Source organism: Theropithecus gelada, chromosome X (assembly GCF_003255815.1).
Source record: "Theropithecus gelada isolate Dixy chromosome X, Tgel_1.0, whole genome shotgun sequence".
In the NCBI taxonomy this organism is placed as follows: domain Eukaryota; kingdom Metazoa; phylum Chordata; class Mammalia; order Primates; family Cercopithecidae; genus Theropithecus; species Theropithecus gelada.
The window spans coordinates 6,384,610-6,410,259 of record NC_037689.1 but is presented as its reverse complement, the minus strand read 5'-3'; the positions used below and the strand labels follow the sequence as shown (position 1 = coordinate 6,410,259).

Genomic DNA, 25,650 nt, shown 5'->3' with positions numbered 1-25,650 from the left:
GAGGGAAGGGGCAGAAGCGGGGGATGGGGGCGAGGAAAGGGGCAGAAGCGGGGGGTGGGAGTGAGTGAAGGGGCAGAAATGGGATAGGGGAAGGAGCAGAGGTGGAGGGAGGGAGGGTGAGGGAAGGGGCAGAAGCGGGGGGTGGGGGTTGAGGGAAGGGGCAGAAGTAGGGGGTGAGGGAAGGGACAGAGTTGGGGGATGGGGGGTCAGAAATAGGGAATGCGGGAAGGGACAGAAGCGGGGGGTGAGGGAAGAGGCAGAAGCGGGGGCGGGGGGAAGGGGCCGAAGCGGGGGATGGGGGAAGGGGCAGAAATGGGGGGTGGGGGAAGGGAGAGAAACGGGGGGTGGAGGAGTGGAGGAAGGGGCAGAAGCGGGGATGGAAGGGGCAGCAGTGGGGGATGGGAGAAGGAGCAGAAGCGGGGGTGGGGGAAGGGGCAGGAGCCGGGATGGGGGAAGGGGCAGAAGCGGGGGTGGTGGAAGGAGTTGAAGGAAATGGGGGAAGGGGCAGATTTTAAAAGTGCGTAGTTGCTGAGGGGAGGGGGGCGGGGGGAACGATAACGAGGCTCTCCCAATTTCATGTGAGCACATCCTGCTCAGCGCCTGCGTTTGTTTTTCGTCTCGTTTTTTGCTCTTCAGAACCACTGGTACTTTTCCCATTGGATAAAACGCTGAGAGGGTGAGGGAGAGGGGCTTCTTCCCCAGCTTTCCTCGCAGCCAATCGCCCTGCAGTTTCCCTCCCGTCGCTGGGGGAGTCAGCCCGTTGATTGGCGGGCCCGAGGGGAGCCAATCGGAAACTGATGATGTGTGGTGTTGGCAAGCAGATTGCGTGAGAGCGGGCAGGGGTCGCGGGAGCGCGAGCGCTGCCGCGGCGGCCGGCAGCCAATGGCCAGGCCGAGCGGATCCCTGCGTCAGGAGCGGGCGGGGCCTCGGCGATTGGCGCGGAGGGAGTAGAGCGGGCGCTGTGGGAGGGAACGCCAGAGCGAGGTGGTGAGGAGAGCTGGTTGCGTGAGTCTCCGCAGCTCCGCTTCCCGGTGCGACTAGCGGCAGCGACGCAGCTAAAAGCTAAGGGGCGAGTGCGAGTCTCTTGAGCTGTACGAGCGCGGTCGCCATGGACCGCCCAGATGAGGGGCCTCCGGCCAAGACCCGCCGCCTAAGCAGCTCCGAGTCTCCACAGCGCGACCCGCCCCCGCCGCCGCCGCCGCCGCCGCCGCCGCTCCTCCGACTGCCGCTGCCTCCACCCCAGCAGCGCCCGAGGCTCCAGGAGGAAACGGAGGCGGCACAGGTGCTGGCCGATATGAGGGGGGTGGGAGTGGGCCCCGCGCTGCCCCCGCCGCCTCCCTATGTCATTCTCGAGGAGGGGGGGATCCGCGCATACTTCACGCTCGGTGCTGAGTGTCCCGGCTGGGATCCTACCATCGAGTCGGGGTATGGGGAGGCGCCCCCGCCCACGGAGAGCCTAGAAGCACTCCCCACTCCTGAGGCCTCCGGGGGGAGCCTGGAAATCGATTTTCAGGTTGTGCAGCCCAGCAGTTTTGGTGGAGAGGGGGCCCTAGAAACCTGTAGCGCAGTGGGGTGGGGGCCCCAGAGATTAATTGACCCAAAGAGCAAGGAAGAGGCGATCATCATAGTGGAGGATGAGGATGAGGATGAGCAGGAGAGTATGAGGAGCAGCAGGAGGAGGCGGCGGCGGCGGAGGAGGAAGCAGAGGAAGGTGAAGAGGGAAAGCAGACAGAGAAATGCCGAGAGGATGGAGAGCATCCTGCAGGCACTGGAGGATATTCAGCTGGATCTGGAGGCGGTGAACATCAAGGCAGGCAAGGCCTTCCTGCGTCTCAAGCGCAAGTTCATCCAGATGCGAAGACCCTTCCTGGAGCGCAGAGACCTTATCATCCAGCATATCCCAGGCTTCTGGGTCAAAGCAGTATCCTTCTAATTGATACTCCATGGGTCAGAAGCCCGTGACAGGAAAGGGGGAGGTGGGGGAGGGACAGAAAAGGTAAAGGGGGTGGAGGAGAGCCAGAGGTGGGCGTGAGCCCCCTATCGGAAGGCGGATTAGACTGGGTGGAAGAGGGATGGAAGGAGGAGGGCAGAACAGCAGAGAAGCTGGACTGGAGATGATGAAGGGACGGGGAGGGGGGGACGCAGGGGACGGGGGGGGGTACAGGGGGGTATAAAAACTGGACCACAGATGGGAAAGGGGGAAGAGAAGGAACATAGCGTTAAAAAAAGGATCACAGATGATAAAAAGGAGGAGGGCGGTAAAGGGGCACACAGCAAAAAAATTGGACTAGAGATGGTGAAAGGAGGAGGGGAGGGGCACGTAGAAGATCAACTGACTCAGAGACCTTGAAGAGGGAGGGGAATGGCACACAGCAGAGAAACTACCCAGAAAGGGTGCCTGAGCCATACAGGGCTCTGTAAATCTAGATCTCTGCTTAAGATACTAGGAGACCCCAATCCTGGCTGGAGTGTCTTGCATTGGAGGGAAACGGGCTAGAGAGGGGCTGGAGCCCCTGAAAGGTCAAGAGAGGGAGTGTCTAGGTATAGAGAAAAAAGAGTTAAATGAAGGAAAGGGGAGAGTAGATGGACACATACATACATGTAACAGGAACATAAATTTAACATTCTAATAGAATTATGTGGATACAGACCCTTAGCGCCCTCATACAAAACAGCACATGGTAAGAGGCCCTTAGCACCCAGGCATACAATGTCATTTAGACATAGGACCTCAGCTCCTAGACACAGTATTATGTGACCACAGGTCCTCAGCATGTAGACACATGGCATCACTTGACCACAAGCCATCAGAGCCATTCGCACATCATGTAGACATGGACCTTCAACACCCATACATACAACATCATGTGACCACAGGCCCTCAGCAGTCAGATACAGCATCACTTGGACGTGGGCCTTCAGCCCCCAGACGTGCATTTTGTGAACACAAGCCTTCAGCACCCAGAGACATATACCACATGCACATAGATTTTCAATACCCTGCAGGGCCACCTAACATAGAGGTTTATCATGGGAATAAGTATGGGTTATGTCCCATGACTCACTTGCTTCATACATACAACATAAACACAGAAGGAATCCTCCTGCTCCAGCCTCTCTCACTGTGCCCTCCCTGGCCTTCCCTCCCTCCCTTTCACGGAATAGTCAATCCTTGACCTAAACTGCTCCACTCATCAGTTCCTCAACCACCCCAGAATTTCAATTTTGATCAACCGTCGTGATGAAGACATTTTCCGCTACTTGACCAATCTGCAGGTCAGGCCAGAGAGACATTTTTTAGTAGGATCGGGCAACGAATCTGGTTATTGGAGGTGAGGGGAGGTGGGTGGGAAGGGCCATGGTGTGTGTGGGGGGAGACAGATTCCACCATCACCCCCACCTGGAGCAGGTACAGGATCTCAGACATATCTCCATGGGCTACAAAATGAAGCTGTACTTCCAAACAAACCCCTACTTTACAAACATGGTGATTGTCAAGGAGTTCCAGCGCAACCGCTCGGGTAAGAGGCAGTCCCAGAGTAAATCCATGTCCCCCCCAATCTGTCCTTGTTTTGTCCCATCTCCATAGCCTTCTTTGTCCCTAGGCCGGCTGGTGTCTCACTCAACTCCAATCCGCTGGCACCGGGGCCAGGAACCCCAGGCCCGCCGTCATGGGAACCAGGATGCGAGCCACAGCTTCTTCAGCTGGTTCTCAAACCATAGCCTCCCAGAGGCTGACAGGATTGCTGAGGTGGGGCCCTTCCTGGCATCACCAGAGAAGGCCTTGCTAGGCTTGTTCCTGGGTGCGTAGGGAATTAAGAGTAGGATCTGGAGCTTGTACTAATGGCTGTCTTATTTCTTTTCCCCTTTTTCAACAGATTATCAAGAATGATCTGTGGGTTAATCCTCTACGCTACTACCTGAGAGAAAGGGGCTCCAGGATAAAGAGAAAGAAGCAAGAAATGAAGAAACGGTAATGAGGGGTTTGGTGGCTGAGAGGTGGTTTGTTGGGGATGGGGCAAAAACTAGTGTAACACAGGATTTATGGAGCCAAAGGGACCTTTGAGATAATCCCAGTGGAATATGTTTTACAAGTGGGAAATCATGTCCAGAAATGGCTTGAGGTTACACAGTCAGGGGCAGAAGTGGGACTTTACCCACCCTAGCCCCATCCCTGGGATCCCTTATAGCCTACTGCTTCCCCTAGTTACTCTCCACCTTTGAGTGCTATGGGTACTCCTTCTCCCACCAACCCCATACTCAGCTACAGCCTTTCCTACAGTAAAACCAGGGGCAGATGTGAGGTGGTGATCATGGAAGATGCCCCTGACTATTATGCAGTGGAAGACATTTTCAGCGAGATCTCAGACATTGATGAGACAATTCATGACATCAAGATCTCTGACTTCATGGAGACCACTGACTACTTCGAGACCACTGACAATGAGATAACTGACATCAATGAGAACATCTGCGACAGCGAGAGCCCTGACCACAATGAGGTCCGCAACGAGACCACTGATAACAACGAGAGTGCTGATGACAACGAAACCACTGACAACAATGAGAGTGCAGATGACAACAATGAGAACCCTGAAGACAACAACAAGAACGCTGATGACAACGAAGAGAACCCTGACAACAACGAGCACACTTATGGCAACAACTTCTTCAACGGCGGCTTCTGGGGCAGCCATGGCAACAACCAGGACAGCAGCGACAGTGACAATGAAGCAGATGAGGCCAGTGATGATGAAGATAATGATGGCAATGAAGGTGACAATGAGGGCAGTGATGATGATGGCAATGAAGGTGACAATGAAGGCAGCGATGATGATGACAGAGACATTGAGTACTATGAGAAAGTTATTGAAGACTTTGACAGGGATCAGGATGACTACGAGGATGTGATAGAGATCATCTCAGACGAATCAGTGGAAGAAGAGGAGGGCATTGAGGAAGGTGAGCTAACCCCTGCCCCCAACCCTTGTCTTCCGTCTTCTTTTCTTTCAGAGCAAGCCTGGCCAAGGACAGGGTATCAAGGCATGAACACAATCTGCTTTCATGGAGGAAAGAAAAAGCATTCTGAGCAACTTTTTAAACAAAGGAAGTCCAGTGAACATTTAACTTAAAAATGTAACAAAACCCTAAAAAATCATTTTAGTTCCAGGTGATGGGTAGATGGTTGTAACATCGAAAGATGAAGAGTACACAGAGATAGGAGACAGTGGGTGGAAAACTAAAAAGGACACTTCACATCGAGGTGGGGGAGTGGCAAAACACAGTGCATTTCAGCACAGTCTGTACCCAGCCTTGGCCTTTGGCGAATTCCCAGGCTTGTGCTGGGAGCAGAGCATGAAGTGAACAGTGTGCTCTCTGAGCCCAGAAAAGGGTGCAGCCAGTTCTACCTCAAGAGTTGGGGGGGGGGGGGGGGGGGAGAGCTAGAGGAAGAAGGTGACATCTGAATTGGAGGCTGCATTCAGACTGAGGCGCATTATGGAGCATTCTCAGTGGAGTGGATCATGTGAACAAGGACTTGGAAGGGTGAAAATGCATGGTATGTTGGGCAGGGTTTCCAAAGTTACGTCCTGAGGATCATTCACCAGATCCGAAAGCTGCTTCCCACAAAAGGTTTCAGTGGTCGTATATGTTGGACAAGTACTACATATAATAATGCCCTCTTGTAGAGTCACATTAGCACCTTAAAGGCTCTGAGAACAACATCAGAATTATAAAGATGCTGAGAAGTACTCAGATGGGAGGTGGAAGGGGCAGGAAAATCAACCACTCTTGGGTTTTTTTTTTGGCCATGGGGTCCCTGGCAAACTTCCATTGAGGGCAAGGCCAGGGCACTAAGGGAAGAGGTATTGAATGAATGTGGAGCCTCAATCTAGTCGTGTTCAGGTAGGAGAGGGAAACGGATTCTCATTTCTCTTCCCCTCCCACCTGATGGCATCTCTTCTCTCAGAGAAGGGGAGGCAGAGCTGTCTGCCCAGCCCTAAGGGTGGGAGTGGGGGTGGGGAATTGGGTTGAAGAACACAGACTGGGGCCTGTTTGGATCAGGACTGGGGGAAAGGAGCAAGGAAGCTGCCTGGAGATGAATAGGTTTATTCAGCTGAGGTCGGAGCTCAGGAAGAGACACACATTGATGAGTACAAGGGGGGAGAAAAAGCTATTATCAGAGATGTATCAGTTTTGACTGGACGGAAGCAGGGAGCCCACACTGCCTACCTGCCTCCCTCCAACTCCCTCATTCTGTGGGCTTATGAGTATACCCACACACACTTTTGGCTGTTTGTTCCAAGCAGAGGCACTCGGCAAGTTGTCCCAGGCCCTACAAGCCCTGGGTATGGGCTCTGTTCCCTTTTAGAGTGACACCTATCTGCTCATCTAACTGTCTTCCTCCATTTCTCCTTCCTTGCTTCTCCCCTATGCAGGCATCGAGCAAGATGAAGACGTCTATCAGGAGGAAGGAAACTATGAGGGGGAAGGAAGTGAAGATGTCTGGGAAGAAGGGGAAGATTCAGACGACTCTGACCTGGAGGATGTGCTTCAGGTCCCAAACGGTTGGGCCAACCCGGGGAAGAGGGGGAAAACTGGATAAGGGTCTTGCCCTTTTGGGGATTACCTCTCTGTATCCCCCACCCCCTATCCCATTTGCCCTCCTCCTCAGCTAGGGCCACGCGGCCCCACATTGCACTTCTGGGGGGTGACCGACTTCGTACACGGGTTTAAAGTTTATTTTTATGGTTTAGTCATTGCAGAGTTCTTATTTTGGGGGGAGGGAAAGGGGGCTAGTCCCCTTCTTTTGGCCCTCCGCCCCCGCAGGCTTCTGTGTGCTGCTAACTGTATTTATTGTGATGCCTTGGTCAGGGCCCCTCTACCCACTTTCTCCCAGTCAGTTGTGGCCCCAGCCCCTCTCCCTGTGCTGTGTGGAGTGGACACCCTGACCCCCGAAGCGGGGAGGGTCGCTGTGGCCTTCGTCACAGCCGCGCAGTGCCCTTGTAGGCGCTGCTGCCACCCTCCTCTCCCAAGTTCTTTCTCCGTCCCTCTCCTCTTTGCGCCGCGCCGCTAGCCCGCCTCGGTGTCTATGCAAGGCCGCTTCGCCATTGCGGTATTCTTTGCGGTATTCTTGTCCCCCCTCCCCCAGAAGGCTTGCCTCTCCCCGTGGACCCTGTTAATCCCAATAAAATTCTGAGCAAGTTCAGAGTGCCCCTTCGAGTCTTTTGTTTCGCCTGGTGCCCCGGCCCCAGTGGTCAGTTTCCCCCAGGCCGACACGTAGCCGCCTGGCCTACGCAGTAGCCTGCAACATGTTAGTTGCGGGGGTTTGGCGGGTGGGGGGGCGAGCTCAGCCAGGCCGCAGAGGCGTTGCGTCAGACCAATGCGGATCATCCTGGCCAATGGCAGGGCGAAGCTGAGGAAGCCCCTCCTCCTCCTGGCGCCCGCAGCAGACCCAGCCAGGTAGCAAAGGGCTTCCCACGCCTTCCCCTCTGGCGCATGCGCATAGAGAAATCCTGCGCCCTAGAACATCGATTTATCAGTGATTCATCTTTTAATTTATAGTGCGTCAAACCTTTCCTCGGGCCTAGAGTGAGCGGGGCCTGGGGGAGCCAAAGGAATTCATTTTCCTCATTCGCATTTAGTAAAAATAAAACAAAAAACGACTTCGGTCCGGGTATCACAACCCAATTATACAGGAGCGCTCTCTTGCCTTTGGGAGGGGGTGCAGAGTCCCTGGAGCTGGGCTTGGGGAAGAAGGCAGGAGAAGATAGCTCAGGCAGAGAAGTATCCGTAGAGATAAAGGAAAAACAAAGGGAAATTAACTATGTAACTGTGCGAAGGGATGGAAACGTAGGGAGTTGGACATCTGAAAAACGGGCTTTATCCGGGAGACCTTGGAAAGGCTGAGTTATATTAAATTTAGATACATAAATTTTATCTCGGTGGGCGCTAGAAGTATTTCCCAGATTTGTTCTAGATCACAATAACTTTTATTCAGACATCCAAGTCGGTCTTTTATAACATATCTCCCGAACTTTCCATCCAACGCCTTTATTTTGCTGGAAGGCTTCAGAGATGGTTAGATTTGCGTTTTAGAGAATGCCCTCTGCTGGCTGCCAGGAGAACGGACTGGAAGAAAGGAGAGCAGTAAGGAAATAGACGCTAGACCTCAGGTGGGACTGGCAAGATGGGGGCGGATTTGAGAGGTTTTTAAAATAAACTTAATTTCAGAATAGTTTTAAATTTACAGATTTATTGTGAAGATAACAGAGAAGTCCCGTATGCCCCACAGCCAGTTTTCCTTAACAGTTTACATTAGTGTGATATATTCGTCGCAATTAAGGAACCAATATCAGTACATTATTATTAACTAAAGTCCATACTTTATTCCAATTTCCTTAGTTTTAACTTAATGGCCTTTTTCTGTTCCAGGATTCCATCCAGACTAGCACACTACATTTAGTCATCTTGTCTCCTTAAGCTCCTCTTGGCTATGACACTCTCTCAGGCTTTCCTTGTTTTTGATGATCTGGAGTCATTTGAGGAGTACTGGTCAGGTATTTTATAGAATGTCCCTTAATCAGGATTTGTCTGATGTTTTCTCTCATGATTAAACTGAGGGTATGAGTTTGGGGAAGGAAGACCACAGAAGTCAAATGTCATTCTCACTAGATCCTATCAAGGGCATGTACTATCAATATGATTTACCACTGTTGATGTTAACTTTGATCACCTGGCTGAGGTAGTGTCCGTCAGGTTTCTCCACTGTAAAGCTACTCCTCTTTCTCTTTTTCCATGCTGTACTCTTTGGAAAGAAGCCAAGTAAGTGCAGCCCGTGCTTAGGGAATGAGGAGTTATGCTCCATTTCTTTGAGAGGGAAGTATGTACATAAATTAATTGGAATTATTCTGCAAGAGCAATTTGTCTGTTCTATGAGAGCTTTTAAGATGTTGGACTTGACAGGCTTTAGATATGGAAGGAGAGGGATTGAGAGGAGTCAAGATGACTGCCAGTTGGTGTGAGACCTTTGGCAAGGCCCCTTCCCTCTCTGGCCTCCTCTGTGAGATGGTTGGAATACCAGATCCTTGACTTGTCTCTCCAATGATTCTGATAAATGTTTTGAGGGGGACAGGATGGAGGCTTTGATGTGCTGTCAGAGGTGGGTAGGGAGGACTGAGGCTCAGAAAAGGGAATGTCTTGCCTAAAGTAACGCAATACCTCAAGGCCAGAGCTGAGAGTGCAGGATCCTAGAGAAAACAGACATCTACATGCAATATCTGGAGCCAACCCCAATGAGTATGTGGTGAAGAGGAGGGGAGGGGAAAGCAGCAGGGGCAAAGGCAATGGAGTAGGCCAGGAAGAGGTCAGCCTGCCAAAGGATCCCAGCTAATCAGAGCCAGAGTCACCAGCCTGGTTACTCTTGCCTCAGTCTGACTTACCTCACAACATGACTCTCCTTGTCCTCTCTAGAGGGCCACAGTTTTCCCATCTATAAACTGAGGCTTATCGTGCTGGGGGATCAGTCCAGGAGAAGCGACCTGCCTAAGATCTCAAGACAGAGTCTAGCCTTGAAGCCGGTCTCCGAAGTCTGGCCTTCATTGTGCTCTTCCCTGATTCCTCTCTGTCCCCCAAATCAAATCCCCAGCCCCTCATCCTGGCATTTCGGACTCTTCTTCACCCACCCTTAGGGCCTTTGGTCTTCATCTTCAGGGATGCTCTTAAGAGTCAATCATAGGATTCTAATATAGTTGGCCAGGGTGCTCATGTCCTTGGCTGAGCCATGTGAGGACAGGATGTTCTTTGCCCAGAGTAACATCTTGTTCCCTGTGCCCTCACTCTTCAGTCTGGACCTCCGAAAGGGAGGGCTGTTCTAGGTCTTTAAGGTCACATCTAGCTCCAAGATATTGTCTTCACCGAAGGCCAGAGAAGACAGGCCCCATTGGCTGAGACCTTAAACAGAAACCAGGAGGATGAAGAGTCATGGGCCCAATGTGCCCTAGGGCCTGTTCCCATGTTGAAACTACTTGTCTTCATATGCTTCCTAGCTTGCCCTCACTCCTTTGCAGCAGAGGGCCCTGCTCCTGGGTGGGAGGTTCCTGGGATTTCCTGGGACCAGACCTTTAAAGTGCCACCTACTTCTGTGAGCAGAATCAGATTGGCAGGGACAAAACTAGATTCAAGAATGTCCCTCCTTCTTAGGTGACCCAAAGGGTCGGCACTGGCTCCCCCAATTGGGGGTGTGCAGGATGGTTGGGAAGGAATTCTATTATTCATTCAGTAAACACTTACAAGTACCTACTGTGTGCCTGAAGTACTGAACTGGGTGACGGATACAGCAGGGAAACAAGATAGAGCAAGTCTTTTTGTTGTTGTTGCCCAGCCTGGAGTGCAGTGGCACAATCTCCGCTCACTGCAAGCTCTGCCTCCCGGGTTCACGCCATTCTCCTGCCTCAGCCTCCCGAGTAGCTGGGACTACAGGCGCCCGCCACCACGCCTGGCTAATTTTTTGTATTTTTAGTAGACACAGGGTTTCACCGTGTTAGCCAGGATGGTCTCGATCTCCTGACCTCGCGATCAGCCTGCCTCGGCCTCCCAAAGTGTTGGGATTACAGGCGTGAGCCACTGCGCCCAGGCTGATAGAGCAAGTCTTTTTCCTCCTGGAGCCTAGAGTTCAAGACAAATATTCTTAATATTTTTTGTGCCATGGACCCCTTTGGTAATCTAGTGAAGCCTATGGATCTTTTTCTTTTTCTTCTTTCTTTTTTTTTTTTTTTTTAGATGGAGTCTCACTCTTGTCGCTCAGGCTGGAGTTCTATGGCATGATCTTGGCTCACTGCAACCTCCACCTCCTGGGTTCAAGCAATTCTCCTGCCTCAGCCTCCCAAGTAGCTGGGATTACAGGCGCCCGCCACCACCCCCAGCTAATTTTTGTATTTTTAGTAGAGACAGGATTTCACCATGTTGGCCAGGCTGGTCTGGAACTCCTGACCTTAGGTGATTCACCCACCTCCGGCCTCCCAAAGTTCTGGGATTACAGGCCTGAGCCACTACGCCCCACTGGACCTTTTCTCAGAAAAAAAAAAAAAACAAAAATCGCTTAAATTCATAAAATAAAATATCTAGAATTACAAAAGAAATTACATTGAAATATAGTTATTAAAATATGGAAAAAGCAAATATGTGCTGTAGTATAATCATATATGTACTCCCCATTAATCCATTAAATCATAAGATTTAATGGAGGGTCTAATGACTATCATGATTTCAAAATAATGATTGAAATTATATGATTTTCAAGAGATCGGCAACATCTATAATGTGATATGAAAATCTCTGATTTCTATTGGTGACAATCAGTACTGCTACTACTGCTGCTACTATGCCTAGTTACATTCTTTATTGAAAAATGCTAAATTTCAGTTAGAGGAGAGGGAAAATAAAGATGTAATTTTTTTTTTTTTTTTTTTTTTGAGACGGAGTTTCACCCTTATTGCCCAGGCTGGAGTGCAATGGTGCGATCTCGGCTCACCGCAACCTCCGCCTCCCAGGTTCAAGCGATTCTCCTGCCTCAGCCTCCCTAGTAGCTGGGATTACAGGCATGTGCCACCACGCCCAGCTAATTTTGTATTTTTAGTAGAGACGGGGTTTCTCCGTGTTGGTCAGGCTGGTCTCAAACTCCGACCTCAGGTGATCCGCCCGCCTCGGCCTCCCAAAGTGCTGGGATTACAGGCGTGAGCCATTGCGCCCGGCCATAAAGATGTAGATTTGTTTCCATCCAAATTCATGGGCTTCTCCAGACCCTGTCACCAGCCTCGATTAGAGGTCTGTAGAATACAAATTAAGAATTCTTGCAAATCGGAGGGTCCTTCCCATCTCTCCTTCCTTCTTAAACAACTTTCCTTTGGAAGACGAAAGCCTGGGTTTTATTCTGGGTCTTATTGCGCCGACTGCCGGCGGTCTACGGTGAGAAGCCGCAAAGACGGGACGGTGGTGGGGAGTGGTAGCGGGAAGAGGCCGGGCCGGAGCGCGCGAGGGGTGGGGCCTGGCTGTGTGACTTCAAGCCAGTCAGTTTGCCTCTCTGGGCCATAAGTTCTGCCCGCCTGAACACTGGGAAAGAATTGGGAGGAGAGAACTTAAATGTTTATGCCCCAGGCAACTGATTTATATATGTCCTCTCATTTAATCCTCACACATTGTGAGGAAAATTTTAAAACATCTTTCCATTACCAGATGGTTAAACTGAGGCTCCTAGCGAGGTCGTCACTTGACCAATGTTTCGGTAGGTATCAGGGACTGGTGGGTAACTCGCCACGTCCCCATAACCACCTCATCCTCCATGCATGGAATTAGGAACTCTGCTCACTTTGAGTGAGAGAAACCTGGCTTAGGAATCTCTGCAGGTGGGTGTGGAGCTGTGAGAAACTAGGGGCAGAATTGCGTCTCTTAGCAGAGTGGTGGCAGTGCAAGGTGGCTTATGGAGAGTAAAACGTCAAAGAAGCCAGGCAACTCGATTGTTCAATGACTTGGCGCCTGGCTGGGCTTCCGGCTTCGCGCCTGCGTATTGCCAACTAGCCCCCAGAAGCCCTGTCGAATAGACCAGCAAAGGGCAATGACGAGCACTCCTTTCCTGGCCAATCCTATTAAAGGGTGGGCTTGGCTCCTTAACCAATCAAGGTCCCCCGAAGGGGCGGAGTTTTCCTCGGATTGGCTCTAAGCCTCGGGGGTAAAAATAAAGTGTTTCCATCCCCAGCCAATCCCTGGAAAGGCAGAAGGGCACTCCTCCAATGGGAGCCGGGGAGCCGTCTGTAGCGGCGTAGGCCCGTGCCCCTGCTCGCGCTGCAGCCCGTGGAAGGGTTGCGTCCAGTGTATCCTCCAGATCTTGCGGTAGTCGTCTCGTATCTGTGCGCGCGCGGGAGGGACAGCGGCGGCGACGGCCGGAGGTGTACGGTGAGAAGCCATAAAGACTGGGCTGTGGGGGGAGTGGCAGCGGGAAGAGGCCGGCCGGAGCTCGCGAGGGGTGGGGCCTGCGCGAGCTTTTACTTGGGCGGCCTCTCAATCCTAGGTCAGCGGGTTGCGGAGGATCGTGCGGGTAGCAAAGGGAGGCCGAGTGCTCCTGCGGCTCCCAGACGGCAAACGGGTGAGTACTCTGCGGAGCAGTCAGTGCCTGTTGCTGCCCTCCGTAGCCCCACTTCCCACCCTCAGTGTCTTTCGAAACGGTTCCATGCAGGTCTGCCGCTCACGTGATCATCTGCGTGCGTGTCTGTCTCTGCACCCCCTCTCCCATCTCTATCTCTTTCTGACTGTCCCACTTTTTGAGACGTAGTAGACATAAGATGCTGAATCCTGACCTGACCAGTTTAAACTAGCTATGAGACCTTGAGCTGTCTCCTTCACCAACCTGGGCCTCAGTTTCCTCATCTGTCAATTGGGAGTCTGATAATCTGTACCTGAGACAATTGCATGTGCGTTACTTTGCCCTGCACCCAGTCTTTAGAAAATTTTCAATAAATAATGACTATCTTGATTGAAAAGAATATTGTCTCTCTTGGTTTCTGTCTTTTCTCTGTCTCAGACCCTTCCTCCATTGGATCTTTCTGAATGCTTCTGCCTTTCTCTGTTACTGTTTTTCCTCTTTTTACCCGTCTCTTTCTCAACCCTAAGAGGTTAGAGGTGCATAGTTCATAGCAATTGGTTTACCCCCGAGGACATGAGCTTAGCCTGGGGCTCCGACCTGTTTTGTGGGTTAAAAAATGGAACCTGGCTTTGGGTTGCTTCTGGTCTCATTGAAGAGAGAACTATTTGCTCCCCAGCCTACTCTGTTAAACAAGTAGAGACACCCAAAGTGGGGAGCAACTTAGATTAAAAACCACTTTTTAATAACCCCTTATCCTATATGTTAGTCACCAGAAGAAGCCCACAGATCTCCTGGTTACATCTCCATACAGCCCTGGACATCCTATTTTCTATTTTCATCCTGAAATCCTTTGACCAGGCCTTAAGGAACTCACCTTCAGTTATCAGCAAAATTCCCTCCATTCTCATCCTGGCTTCTGAATACTCCCTTTATTTTCTTGCTATGCTTTGGTCGTTCTCATACTTGTTGGACCCAGCATTGCTTTTTTAAAAATAAGGTATATTTTGAAATGCTTCACTTTTCTAAAATGAAATGGATAGAAAATAGAATCTGTCTACACACATAATTCCCTGAAAACCAATATAATGCCTTAATTGTAATATAGAGAGTAGTAAAGGAAGAGTAATGTATATTACATTATACATATATATGCAAAGACTGGGATATGACTCCACTAGAAGACATAATGAAATGGTCTTACACTTAAAGATAGTGACAGCTACGAGTGTGTTGATGGGTGATTCAGAAGCCACAGGTAGAGTGATACAGTTTTCCTAAACAATGAACAGTTCTTCACAAAGTTCTAAACAAAATAATGTGGAATAGTTTCTTAGTTTATATGGTTGTTAAATTTCTGGAAAAATCAATATATATTCATATCCATGATCAGACCCTCTTAATCTCCCTGACCTTATCTCCCACCGCTCTCCCTGCCTTGCTCACTCTATCCACCCATGCTGGCCGCGTTACTATTACTTGAACACCTTACGCATACTTCCACCTCAGGGGTTTTGCATTCCGTGTATCAGGAATGCTTTTTCCTCAAATACCCACGAGACTGAGGCCCTTGCTTCCTTCAGGCCTCTACTCAGCTGTCACTTTCTCAGAGGGCCCCCCTGACCATCCTGTTTAAAATTGCAGCTCTCCCCTAATATGCCCCTGCTCTGTCTGTTACATGGTATTCTACACCTTTTTCACAGTGCAGCATTAACTGCTTAGTATGTTTGCTGTTTTTTGTCTGACTCTCCCACTCAGTTATAAGCTCCAGAAGGGCAGGGATTTTTGTCTTTTTTGTTCTATGATATATTCCTATTACCTAAAATAGTGCTTGACACCTAGTAGACTTTCTCAATGAATGTTTGTTGAATGAATAAAAGAACAAATGAGGCCGGGCGCGGTGGCTCAAGCCTGTAATCCCAGCACTTTGGGAGGCCGAGACGGGCGGATCACGAGGTCAGGAGATCGAGACCATCCTGGCTAACACGGTGAAACCCCGTCTCTACTAAAAATACAAAAAACTAGCCGGGCGAGGTGGCGGGCGCCTGTAGTCCCAGCCACTCGGGAGGCTGAGGCAGGAGAATGGCGTAAACCCGGGAGGCGGAGCTTGCAGTGAGCTGAGATCCGGCCACTGCACTCCAGCCCGGGTGACAGAGCGAGACTCCGTCTCAAAAAAAAAAAAAAAAAAAAAAAAAAAAGAACAAATGAACAGATTTTTCACCTACATGACTGGTGAGATATTCTAAAGTTGTATGAGATGTGGTATGATTCTTTGTGGTGTGGAGCTGTCCTGTACACTGCAGAGGGCTGAGCATCCCTGGTCCATAGCCGGGGTTGTCACTGATGATCTCCAATTATTGTCACAGTCAAAAATGCCCCCAAACAGGACCGGGTGTGATGGCTCACGCCTGTAATCCCGGCACTTTGGGAGGCCAAGGTGGGCAGATCACTTGAGTCCAGGAGTTCGAGACCAGCCTGGCCAACATGATGAAACTCCGTCTCTACAAAAAATACAGAAATTAGCCAGGTGTTGTGGTGCACGCCTGTAGTCCCAGCTACTCGGGAGGCTGAGATGGGAGGATTGCTTGAGCCCAGAAGGCGGAGGTTACAGTGGGCCAGGATTGCACCACTGCACTCCAGCCTGGGTGACAGCAAGACCCTGTCTCAAAAAAAAAAAAAAGAAAAAAGAAAAAAAAAAAAACAATAAAAAATGGGTCGGGCACATGGCTCAAACAATAAAAAATGGGTCTGGCACTGTGGCTCACACCTGTAATCCCAGCACTTTGGGAGGCCGAGGTGGGTGGATCACCTGAGGTCAGGAGTTCGAGACTGGCCTGGCCAACATGGTAAAACCCCATCTCTACTAATAATACAAAAATTAGCCAGGCTGACGTGATGGCGCATGCCTGTAATCCCAGCTCCTGGGAAGGCTGAGGCAGGAGAATAGCTTGAACCCAGGAGGTGGAGGTTGCAGTGAGCCAGCCTGGGCAACAAGAGTGAAACTTCGTCTCAAGAAAAAGAAAAAAAGAAAGAATGAGTGTCCCAAAACACCCTTTAATTGTCCAGCCCCCACCTTTCAGTGAGAACCACTGCTTAAGTAACAGCCTGGCTTTCCCCTGAACACTCTCTCCTCCCGGCAGCCCTCTCATACCCCTCTTACCGGGACACTGGGTGGTGAGGGTGAGGGTGGGTGTGCTTGCTTCTAGTTACCCTTTCCAGACATTCTCCCTCCTTAAACAACTCTTTTTTCATTTAAGTTTTTTTTTTTAGACGGAATCTGACTCTGTCACTCAGGCTAGAGTGCAGTGGCACAATCTTGGCTCACTGCAGCCTCCGCCTCCTGGGTTCAAGTGATTCTCCTGCCTCAGCCTCCCAAGTAGCTGGGACTACAGGCATGCACCACCACGCCTGGCTAATTTTTGTAGTTTTAGTAGAGACAGGGTTTCACCATGTTGGCCAGGCTGGTGTTGAACTCCTAACCTCAAGTGATCCGCCCACCTCGGCTTCCCAAAGTGCTGGGATTACAGGTGTGAGCCACCGGGCCCGACCAAGAATTCTTAAACCTAAAATAATTTCAAACTTAAAAAGCTTCAAAAATTTTACAAGAATTCTCATATATTCTTCACTTAGATTCCCCACATGTTAAGAAATTATATAATTACAGCCTGGGCGCGGTGGCTCACGCCTGTAATCCCAGCACTTTGGGAGGCCGAGGTGGGTGGATCACCTGAGGTCGGGAGTTTGAGACCAGCCTGGGCAACACAGTGAAACCCCGTCTCTACTAAAAATACAAAAATTAGTAGGGTGTGGTGGCGCACGCCTGTAGTCCCAGCTACTTGGGAGGCTGAGGCAGGAGAATTGCTTGAACACAGGAGGCGGAGGTTGCAGTGAGCCGATATCATACCACCGCACTCCATCCTGGGTGAGTTGCAGCGAGCCGAGATCGTACCACTGCACTCCATCCTGGGTGACAGAGCGAGACTCTCTCAAAAAAAAAAAGAAAAGAAAAGAAATAAATTATATAATTACAGTTTAACTATCAAAACTAGAAAATTAACATTGGTACATACAGGCATATCACAGGTTCAGTTCCAGACCAACACAATAAAGCAAGTCAGATGAAGTTTTTGGTTTCCCAGTGCATATAAAAGTTGTGTTTACACTGTACCATAGTCTATTAAGTGTACAATAGCATTGTATCAAAAAAAGTATTTACCTTAATTTAAAAATACTATATTGCTAAAAAATGCTAAAGATCATCCCAGCTTTCAGCAAGTTGTAATTTTTTGCTGATGGAGGGTCTTACCTCGATGTTGATGGTTGCTGACTGAGCAGGGTGGTGGTTGCTGGTTGGGGTGGCTGTGGCAAATTCTTAAAATAAGATATCAATGAAGTTTGGCACGTTGACTCTTCCTTTCACAAAAGGTTTCTCTGTAGCGTGTGATGCTGTTTAATAGCATTTTACCCGCAGTAGAACGTCTTTCAAAACTGGAGTCAGTTCTCTCAAACCCTGCTACTACTTCGTTAACTAAGTTTATGTAATAGTCTAAATCCTTTGTTGTCATTTCCACAGTGTTCACAGCATCTTCACCAGGAGTAGATTCCATCCCAGGAAATCACTATTTTGCTCATCCATAAGAAGCAACTCCTCATCCACTAACTTTTTTCTTTTTTTTTTCTGAGACAGGGTCTTGCTCTGTCACCCAGGCCAGAGTGTAGTGGTGCGATCACAGCTCACTGCAGCCTCGACCTCCCAGGCTCAAGTAATCCTCCCACCTCAGCCTCCCAGGTAGTTGGGACAATAGGTGCATGCCACCACGCCCAGCCAGTTTTTGAAATTTTGCAAAGGTGGGGTCTTGTTGTGTTGTCCAGGCTAGTCTCGAACTCCTGGCCTCAAGCAGTCCTCCTGCCTCAGCCTCCAGAGTAGTGGGGACCACAGGTATGTGCCACCATGCCCAGCTATTTATTTTTTTTTAATTTTTGTAGAGACAGGGTCTCACTTTGTTGCCCAGGCTCCATTAAAGTTTCATCATGGTCCTGGCACGGTGGCTCATACCTGTAATCCCAGCACTTTGGGAGGCCAAGTCTGGTGAATTGCCTGAGGTCAGGAGTTTGAGACCAGCCTGGCCGGCATGGTGAAACCTTGTCTCTACTAGATATACAAAAAAATTAGCCAGGCATGGTGGCGGGCACCTGTAGTCCCAGCTCTTCAGGAGACTGAGGCAGGAGAATCCCTTGAACCTGGGAGGCGGAGGTTGCAGTGAGCTGAGGTCGCGCCACTGCACTCCAGCCTGGGCAACAGAGTGAGACTCCATCTCAAAAAAAAAAAGTTTGATCATTAGATGGCAGCAATTCAGTCATTTCTTCAGCCTCCACTTCTAATTCTGATTCTCTTGTTATTTCTACCATCTCTGCAGTTGCTTCCTCTACTGAAGTCTTGAAACCCCTGAAAGTCATCCCTGAGGGTTGGAGTTAACTTCTTCTACACTCCTGTTAATGTTGATATTTTGACTTCCTCCCATGAATCACAAATGTTCTTAATGGCATCTAGAATGGTGAGTCCTTTCCAGAAGATTTTCAATTTACTTTTCCTGGATCCATCAGAGGAATCACTGTCTATCTATGGCAACTATAGACTTATGAAATGTATTTCCTAAATAATAAGACCTGAAAGTCAATATTACTCCTTGATCCATGGGCTGCAGAATGGATGTTGTGTTAGCAGGCATGAAAACAGCATGAATCTCCTTGTACATCTCCATCAGAGCTCTTAGGTGATCAGATGCATTTTCAATGAGCAGTAATATTTTGAATGGAATCTTTTTTTATTTTTATTTTTATTTTTTTTGAGACGGTGTCTCGCTCTGTTGCCCAGGCTGGAGTGCAGTGGCCGGATCTCAGCTCACTGCAAGCTCCACCTCCCGGGTTCACGCCATTCTCCTGCCTCAGCCTCCCCAGTAGCTGGGACTACAGGCGCCCGCCACCTCGCCCAGCTAGTTTTTTGTATTTTTTAGTAGAGACGGGGTTTCACCGTGTTAGCCAGGATGGTCTCGATCTCCTGACCTCGTGATCCGCCTGTCTCGGCCTCCCAAAGTGCTGGGATTACAGGCTTGAGCCACCGCGCCCGGCCCGAATGGAATCTTTTTATCTGAGTAGCAGGTCTCAACAGTAGGTTTAAAATATTTAATAAACTAGGCTATAAACAGATTTGCTATCATCCAGGCTTTGTTGCTCCGTTTATAGAGCACAGAGTATATTTAGCATAGTTCTTAAGGATCCTAGGATTTTCAGAATGGTAAAATGAACACTGGCTTCAAGTTAAAAGTCACCAGTTCCGTGAGCCTCTAACAAGAGAGTCATCCTGTCTTTTGATGCTTTGAAGCCAGGTATTGACTTCTTTCTAGCTATAAAAGTACTAGATGGCATATTCTCCCCGTATAAGACTGTTTCAGCTACACTGAAAATCTGTTGGCCAGGTGCAATGGCTCACGCCTGTAATCCCAGCACTTTGGGAGGCTAAGACGGGCGGATCACCTGAGGTTGGCAGTTCGGGACTAGCCTAACCAACATGGAGAAACCCCGCCTCTACTAAAAATACAAAATTAGCTGGGCATAGTGGCGCATGCCTATAACCCCAGCTACTCGAGAGGCTGAGGCAGGAGAATCACTTGAACCCAGGAGGCAGAGGTTGCGGTGAGCTGAGATCATGCCATTGCACGCCAGCCTGGGCGACAGAGCAAGACTCCGTCTCAAAAAAAAAAAAAGAAAAGAAAGAAAAGGAAGATCTGTTGACCGGGTATGGTGGCTCACGCCTGTAATTCCAGCACTTTGGGAGGCAAAGGTGGGCGGATCATGAGGTCAGGAGTTTGAGACCAGCCTGGCCAACATAGTGAAACCCCGTCTCTACTAAAAATACAAAAATTAGCCAGGTGTGGTGGCGGGCACCTGTAATCCCAGCTACTCGAGAGGCTGAGGCAGGAGAATCAGTTGAAACCCAAAGGCAGAGACTGCAGTGAGCCGAGATCGCGCCACTGCATTCCAGCCTGGGCAACAAGAGCGAAACTCTGTCTCAAAAAAAAAGAAAAAGAAAATCTGGGCCGGGCGCGGTGGCTCAAGCCTGTAATCCCAGCACTTTGGGAGGCCGAGACGGGCGGATCACGAGGTCAGGAGATCGAGACCATCCTGGCTAACACGGTGAAACCCCGTCTCTACTAAAAAATACAAAAACTAGCCGGGCGAAGTGGCGGGCGCCTGTGGTCCCAGCTACTCGGGAGGCTGAGGCAGGAGAATGGCGTGAACCCGGGAGGCGGAGCTTGCAGTGAGCTGAGATCCGGCCACCGCACTCCAGCCTGGGCGACAGAGCCAGACTCAGTCTCAAAAAAAAAAAAAAAAAAAAAAGAAAATCTGTTGTTCACCAACTATCTTAGGTAGATTTTTCTAGATAACTTCCTGCAGCTTCTGCATCAGCACTTGCAGCTTCACCTTGCACTTTTATGTTACGGAGATGGCTTCTCTCCTTAAACCTCATGAACCGACTTTTGCTAGCTTCCAACTTTTCTTCCATAGTTTCCTCACCTTTCTCAGCCTTCATAGAATTGAAAAGAGTTAGGGCCTTGCTCTGAATTAGACTTTGGCTTAAGGAAATGTTGTGGCTGATTTGATTGTCTAGCCAGACCACCCAAACTTTCTCAATATCCATAATAACACAGTTTCACTGTCTTATCACTCATGTGTTCACTGGAGTAGCACTTTTTATTTCCTTCAAAAACTTCTCCTTTGCATTCACAACTTGGCTAACTGTTCAGCACAAGAAGCCCAGACTTCGGCCTTTCTCAGCTTTCAACATGCCTTCCTCACAAAGCTTAATTATTTCTAGCCTTTGATTTAAAGTGAGAGCTATTGAAGGCTGGGCGCAATGGCTCACGGCTGTAATCCCAGCACTTTGGGAGGCTGAGGCGGGAGGATTGTGTGAGCTGAGGAGTTCGAGACCAGCCTGGGCAACATGGCAAGACACTGTCTCTAAAAAAATGAAAAATAAAGTGAGAGACGTTGAGACACTTCCTTTCACTTGAATACTTAGAAGGCATTGTGGGGTTATTAATTGACCTAATTTCAATATTGTTGTGTCTCGGACAGGGAGGCCTGAGGAGAGGGAGAGAGATGGAGGAATAGCCAGTCATTGGAGCAGCCAGAACATACGTATTTGTCAGTTCAGGTTGCCATCTTACATGGGTACAGTTCATGGTACCCTAAAACACTTACAAATAGTTACACCAAAGATCACTGATCTAGGCAGGGTGCAGTAGCTCACGCCTGTAATCCCAGCACTTTGGGAGGCCAAGGCAAGTGGATTGCTTGACCTCAGGAGTTGAAGACCCCAGCGTAGGCAAGATGGTGAAACTCCATCTCTACAAAAGATACAAAAATTAAGCTGGGCCCCATGGCGTGTGCCGCTAGTCCCAGCTACTCAGGGAGGCTGAGGCAGGAGAATCGCTTGAGCCCAGGAGGCAAAGGCTGCAGTGAACTGAGATAACGCCACTGCACTCCAGCCTGGGTGACAGGAGTGAAACCCTGTCTCAAAAAAAAAAAAAAAAAAAAAAAAAATCACTGATCAAAGATCACCATAACAGATAAAAGAAGATTTGAAATGTGAAAATTACCAAAATGTAAGACAGAGACACTAAGTGAGCACATGCTGTTGGAAAAATGGCATTAATAGATTTACTCAATACAACTTTGCCACAAACCTTCAATTAGTAAAACACACAGTATCTGTGAAGTGCAATAAAGTGCAGCACGATAAAATGAGGTATTGCCTGTACTCTTAACGAAACTACAGAGTTTCTTTAGATTACATCAGTTTTTCACTAGTGCCACTTTTCAAGGATTCAGTTCAGGCTCCCACATTACCTTTAGTTATCATGCCTCCTTAGGCTCTTCCAATATGGAACAGTTCTTGAGTCTTTGTCTTTTATGATTTTGATCATTTGGAAGACTCCTGGACAGTTATTTCATAGAATTGGGGTTTGTTTCTAGTTTCACTGTGATTATATTCAAGTTATGTAATTCTGGTGAGAATACCGCAGAAGAGAAGTTATGTCTTCAGTGCTTCCTATCAGGAGGCATGTGATGTCATTTTGTCCTGATACTGGTTTTGTTCACTTTGAGTCCTTGTTTAAAGTGTTTAAGGTGGTGTCTGTCAGGTTTTTCCCCTATAGTTCCCCTTTTTTCCTTCATAATTAATAAGTGATTTAATATGTTGGGATTATATAAATATCAACAACCCTGTTGTAAATCTCTTATCATCAGAATATACCATCAACTACCACTTTGTATCATCATATACAGACATACACACATATCTGCCCCTGTCATTACCATTTCTAGATGAGTTTAGCTAAGATCTCACTGTCATTCTCTTTAACACTGGTCCAATCCTAATTCTTGGTGACTTTAATATCTTTGTAGCTGATCCTTCTAATATTTTCATCTGTTAGTTCTGTGATTTGCCACCCTACAATGATCCTGCCTTTTAACCCCACCTCAGCTACCTACTCCAATAGTCTGACCCTTGTTTTTTCTTTGAGATGGAGTCACCAGGCTGGAGTGCAGTAGTGCGATCTCAGCTCACTGCAGCCTCCGCCTCCTGGGTTCAAATGATTTTCCTGCCTCAGCCTCCAGAGTAGCTGAGATTACAGGTGCCTGCCACCACGGTCAGCTAAATTTTGTGAGACGGCATTTCACCATGTTGGCCAGGCTGGTCTCGAACTCCTGACCTCAAGTGATCTACCCGCCTGGGCCTCCCAAAGTGCTGGGATTACAGGTGTGACCCACTGCGCCAAGCCTGACCCTTGTTCTTGTCAGTACCTGTGACTGCATTGTTTCCATATGCTCAGTTTCAGGCATCCTCTTCTCTAGCCAGTGCCTCCTATTTTTCTAGCTCACACCTACTGGTACTCCAACTCCAGCAATCCCTCAATCCCACTGGCACTGAACACTTTCACTCCCCTTCACTTCCTCCATGCTCCCATGTCCCTCCTTTAATCAGCTTAGATTCCATGGCCCACCGTTACAGTCATTCCTGGGTGGACAGTCTCACTTCCCTCCACCTTCTGTCACTTCAGCGTACTTACCATCCACTTTACCAGGCACAGCCTTAGCCCTGGTTAAATCCAGCTCTCTACCTGCTCCATTGCATTTCCTCTCCTACCCTCCTAGATGATGATTGTTTTGTACCTTCTCTGCTGAAATCCTCAACATTTCCTTTCCTGTCCTTACACTCAGGCTTCCTACTTGACTGAAAACATGAAAACCATTGGAATAAAACATCTGCATATTCCCACCACCACATCCAACTACCACATAGCATCTGTATCCACATACTCTGCCTTCTCTCTGTTCTGGATAAGGTGCTCCTACTGTCATCAAAATCCAGTCTCTCCACTTTGGCACTCAATCCCATCCTCTCTCACCTACTTGAGGGCATGGTTCCTCCAGTTTTCCCCTTTCTCTACAAGATCATTCTCATTAGCACACAGACATTCTATTACTTCATCCATCTTTTCGTTGTAACTTCATTGAGATACATGTCACATACCATCTAATTCACCTTTTATTTATTTATTTTTGAGACAGGATCTTACTATATTGCCCAGGCTGGACTTGAACTCCTGGGCTCATGTGATCCTCTGGCCTCAACCTCCAGAGTAAAATTCACCCTTTTAAAGGGTACTGTTAAAATAATAATAAATAATATTATAAATAAATAAAAGTATACCATTCAGTAGTTTTATTTATTTATTTTTATTTTTTGAGACAGACTCTCGCTCTGTCACCCAAGCTGGAGTGCAGTGGTACAATCTCAGCTCACTGCAGCTTCTGTTTGCTGGGTTCAAGTGATTTTCCTGCCTCAGCCTCCCAAGTAACTGGGATTACAGGTGCACACCACTATGCCTGGCTAATTTTTGTATTTTTAGTAGAGACGGGGTTTTACCATGTTGGCCAGGGTGGTCTCAAACTCCTGACCTCAAGTGATCTACCCGCCTCAACCTCCCAATCGTGATCAATTTTAGAACATTTTCAACCCCGCACCCCCACCAAAGACGCTTCATACTCATTAGCAGTCACTTCCCATTAGTCTTCTCCCCAGTCCTAGCCACCTACTGTCTAGAGATTTGACTATTCTAGATATTCCATATAAATGAGATCATACAAGATACTGGTCTTGATGGCTGGCTTCTTTTGCTTAGCATAATGTTTTGAGGTCCATCCATGCTATTGCATGTATCATTCCTTCCTATTGTCATAATATTCTGTTGTATGGATCTACCTCCACTCCCCAGTTGGTCAGTTCAGTTGCTTTCATGTTGGCTAATATGACTAATGTTTCTCTGAATGTGGAGTGGAATTACTGTCATATGGTGGCTCTATGTTTAACTTTTTTTTTTCTTTTTGAGACAAGGTCTCACTCTGTCGCCCAGATTGGAATACAGTGTCCCAATCTTGGCTCACTGCAACCTCTGCCTCCTGGGCTCAAGTGATCCTCCCACTTCAGCCTCCTGAGTGGCTGGGACCATGGGCACATGCCACCACATGTGGCTAATTTTTGTATTTTTTGTAGCGATGGGGTTTTGCCACATTGCCCAGGCTGGTCTTGAACTCCTGGGCTCAAGTGATCTGCCTTCCTCGGCCTCCCAAAGTGCTGGGATTATAGGTATGAGCCGTGGTGCCCCGCCTTATGTTTAACTTTTTGAGGAGCTATCAAACTGTTTGCACAAGTGGCTATGCCATTTTACAGTCCTATCAGCAATGTATGAAGGTTCTAACTTCTCCATATCCTCATCAGCACTTTTCGTTTGTCTTTTTTATTATAGCCATCCTAGTGGGTATGAAAGTGGTGTCTCATTATAGTTTTGATTTTCATTTCCCTAATAACTCATGATACTGAATGTCCTTTTATATGCTTGTATATCTTTGGAGAAATGTCTGTTCAAATTCTTAGCCTATTTTTAATTGGATTATGTGTCTTTTTATTATTGAGTTGCAGGACTTCTTTTTTTTGGAGACGGAGTCTCACTCTGTCACCCAGGCTGGAATGCAGTGGCGTGATCTCGGCTTACTGCAACCTCCGCCTCCTGGGTTCAAGCAGTTCTCCTGCCTCAGCCTCCCTCAGCTGGGACTACTGTAGTCCTCAGCTGGGACTACAGGCACACAATGCCACACCCGGCTAATTTTTTTTTTTCTTTTGTATTTTCATAGAGATGGGGTTTCACTGTGTTGCCCAGACTGGTCTCGAACTCCTGAACTCAGGCAGTCCGCCTGCCTTGGCCTCCCAAAGTGCTAGGATTACAGGCATGAGCCACCACGCCTGGCCAGGACTTCTTTATGTGTCTGGATATAAGTCCTTTGTCAGATAATATGAATTGTAAATATTTTCTCCCATTCTGTGGGTTCTTTTCATTTTATTGATAGTATCTTTTGATGTACAGTAGGTTTTAATTTCAGTAATGTCCAGCTTA

At 48.5% G+C, this 25,650-nt stretch overlaps 1 protein-coding gene and 1 long non-coding RNA gene across 5 annotated transcripts in view; both read left to right on the top strand.

The window, feature by feature from the left end:
- Positions 1-971: 971 nt before the first annotated feature.
- On the top strand, positions 972-7,207 carry TSPYL2 (TSPY like 2). 2 transcript variants are annotated; one of them, XM_025372980.1, is made up of 7 exons: positions 972-1,921; positions 3,199-3,276; positions 3,410-3,521; positions 3,606-3,751; positions 3,879-3,973; positions 4,283-4,962; positions 6,438-7,207. In XM_025372980.1, the coding sequence occupies exons 1-7, from the start codon at positions 1,109-1,111 to the stop codon at positions 6,602-6,604; spliced, it is 2,091 nt and encodes a 696-aa protein (XP_025228765.1). In that variant the 5' UTR covers positions 972-1,108; the 3' UTR covers positions 6,605-7,207. The 2 variants fall into 2 exon arrangements, with proteins under 2 accessions (XP_025228765.1, XP_025228764.1); XM_025372979.1 differs by lacking the exon at positions 6,438-7,207 and having other exon boundaries at positions 4,283-5,841.
- Positions 7,208-12,820: 5,613 nt separating this feature from the next.
- LOC112616030 overlaps positions 12,821-25,650 on the top strand; it is a 30,664-nt gene continuing 17,834 nt past the window's right edge. Inside the window, exons 1-4 of one of the 3 annotated variants that reach the window (XR_003117537.1) lie at positions 12,821-12,948; positions 13,064-13,138; positions 17,820-17,937; positions 18,550-18,687. This is a non-coding gene — a long non-coding RNA (uncharacterized LOC112616030). The remainder of the gene's footprint in view (positions 12,949-13,063; positions 13,139-17,819; positions 17,938-18,549; positions 18,688-25,650) is intronic. The other 2 variants (XR_003117538.1, XR_003117539.1) reach the window with 2 other exon arrangements.

Excerpts from the sequence above, each read along its gene's own strand:
- TSPYL2 (XM_025372979.1), top strand. The coding sequence starts at position 1,109 with ATGGACCGCCCAGATGAGGGGCCTCCGGCCAAGACCCGCCGCCTAAGC. Across the intron at positions 3,522-3,605 it reads GTTCCAGCGCAACCGCTCGG|GCCGGCTGGTGTCTCACTCA; the intron begins GTAAGAGGCAGT and ends CTTTGTCCCTAG. Across the intron at positions 3,752-3,878 it reads AGGCTGACAGGATTGCTGAG|ATTATCAAGAATGATCTGTG; the intron begins GTGGGGCCCTTC and ends CTTTTTCAACAG.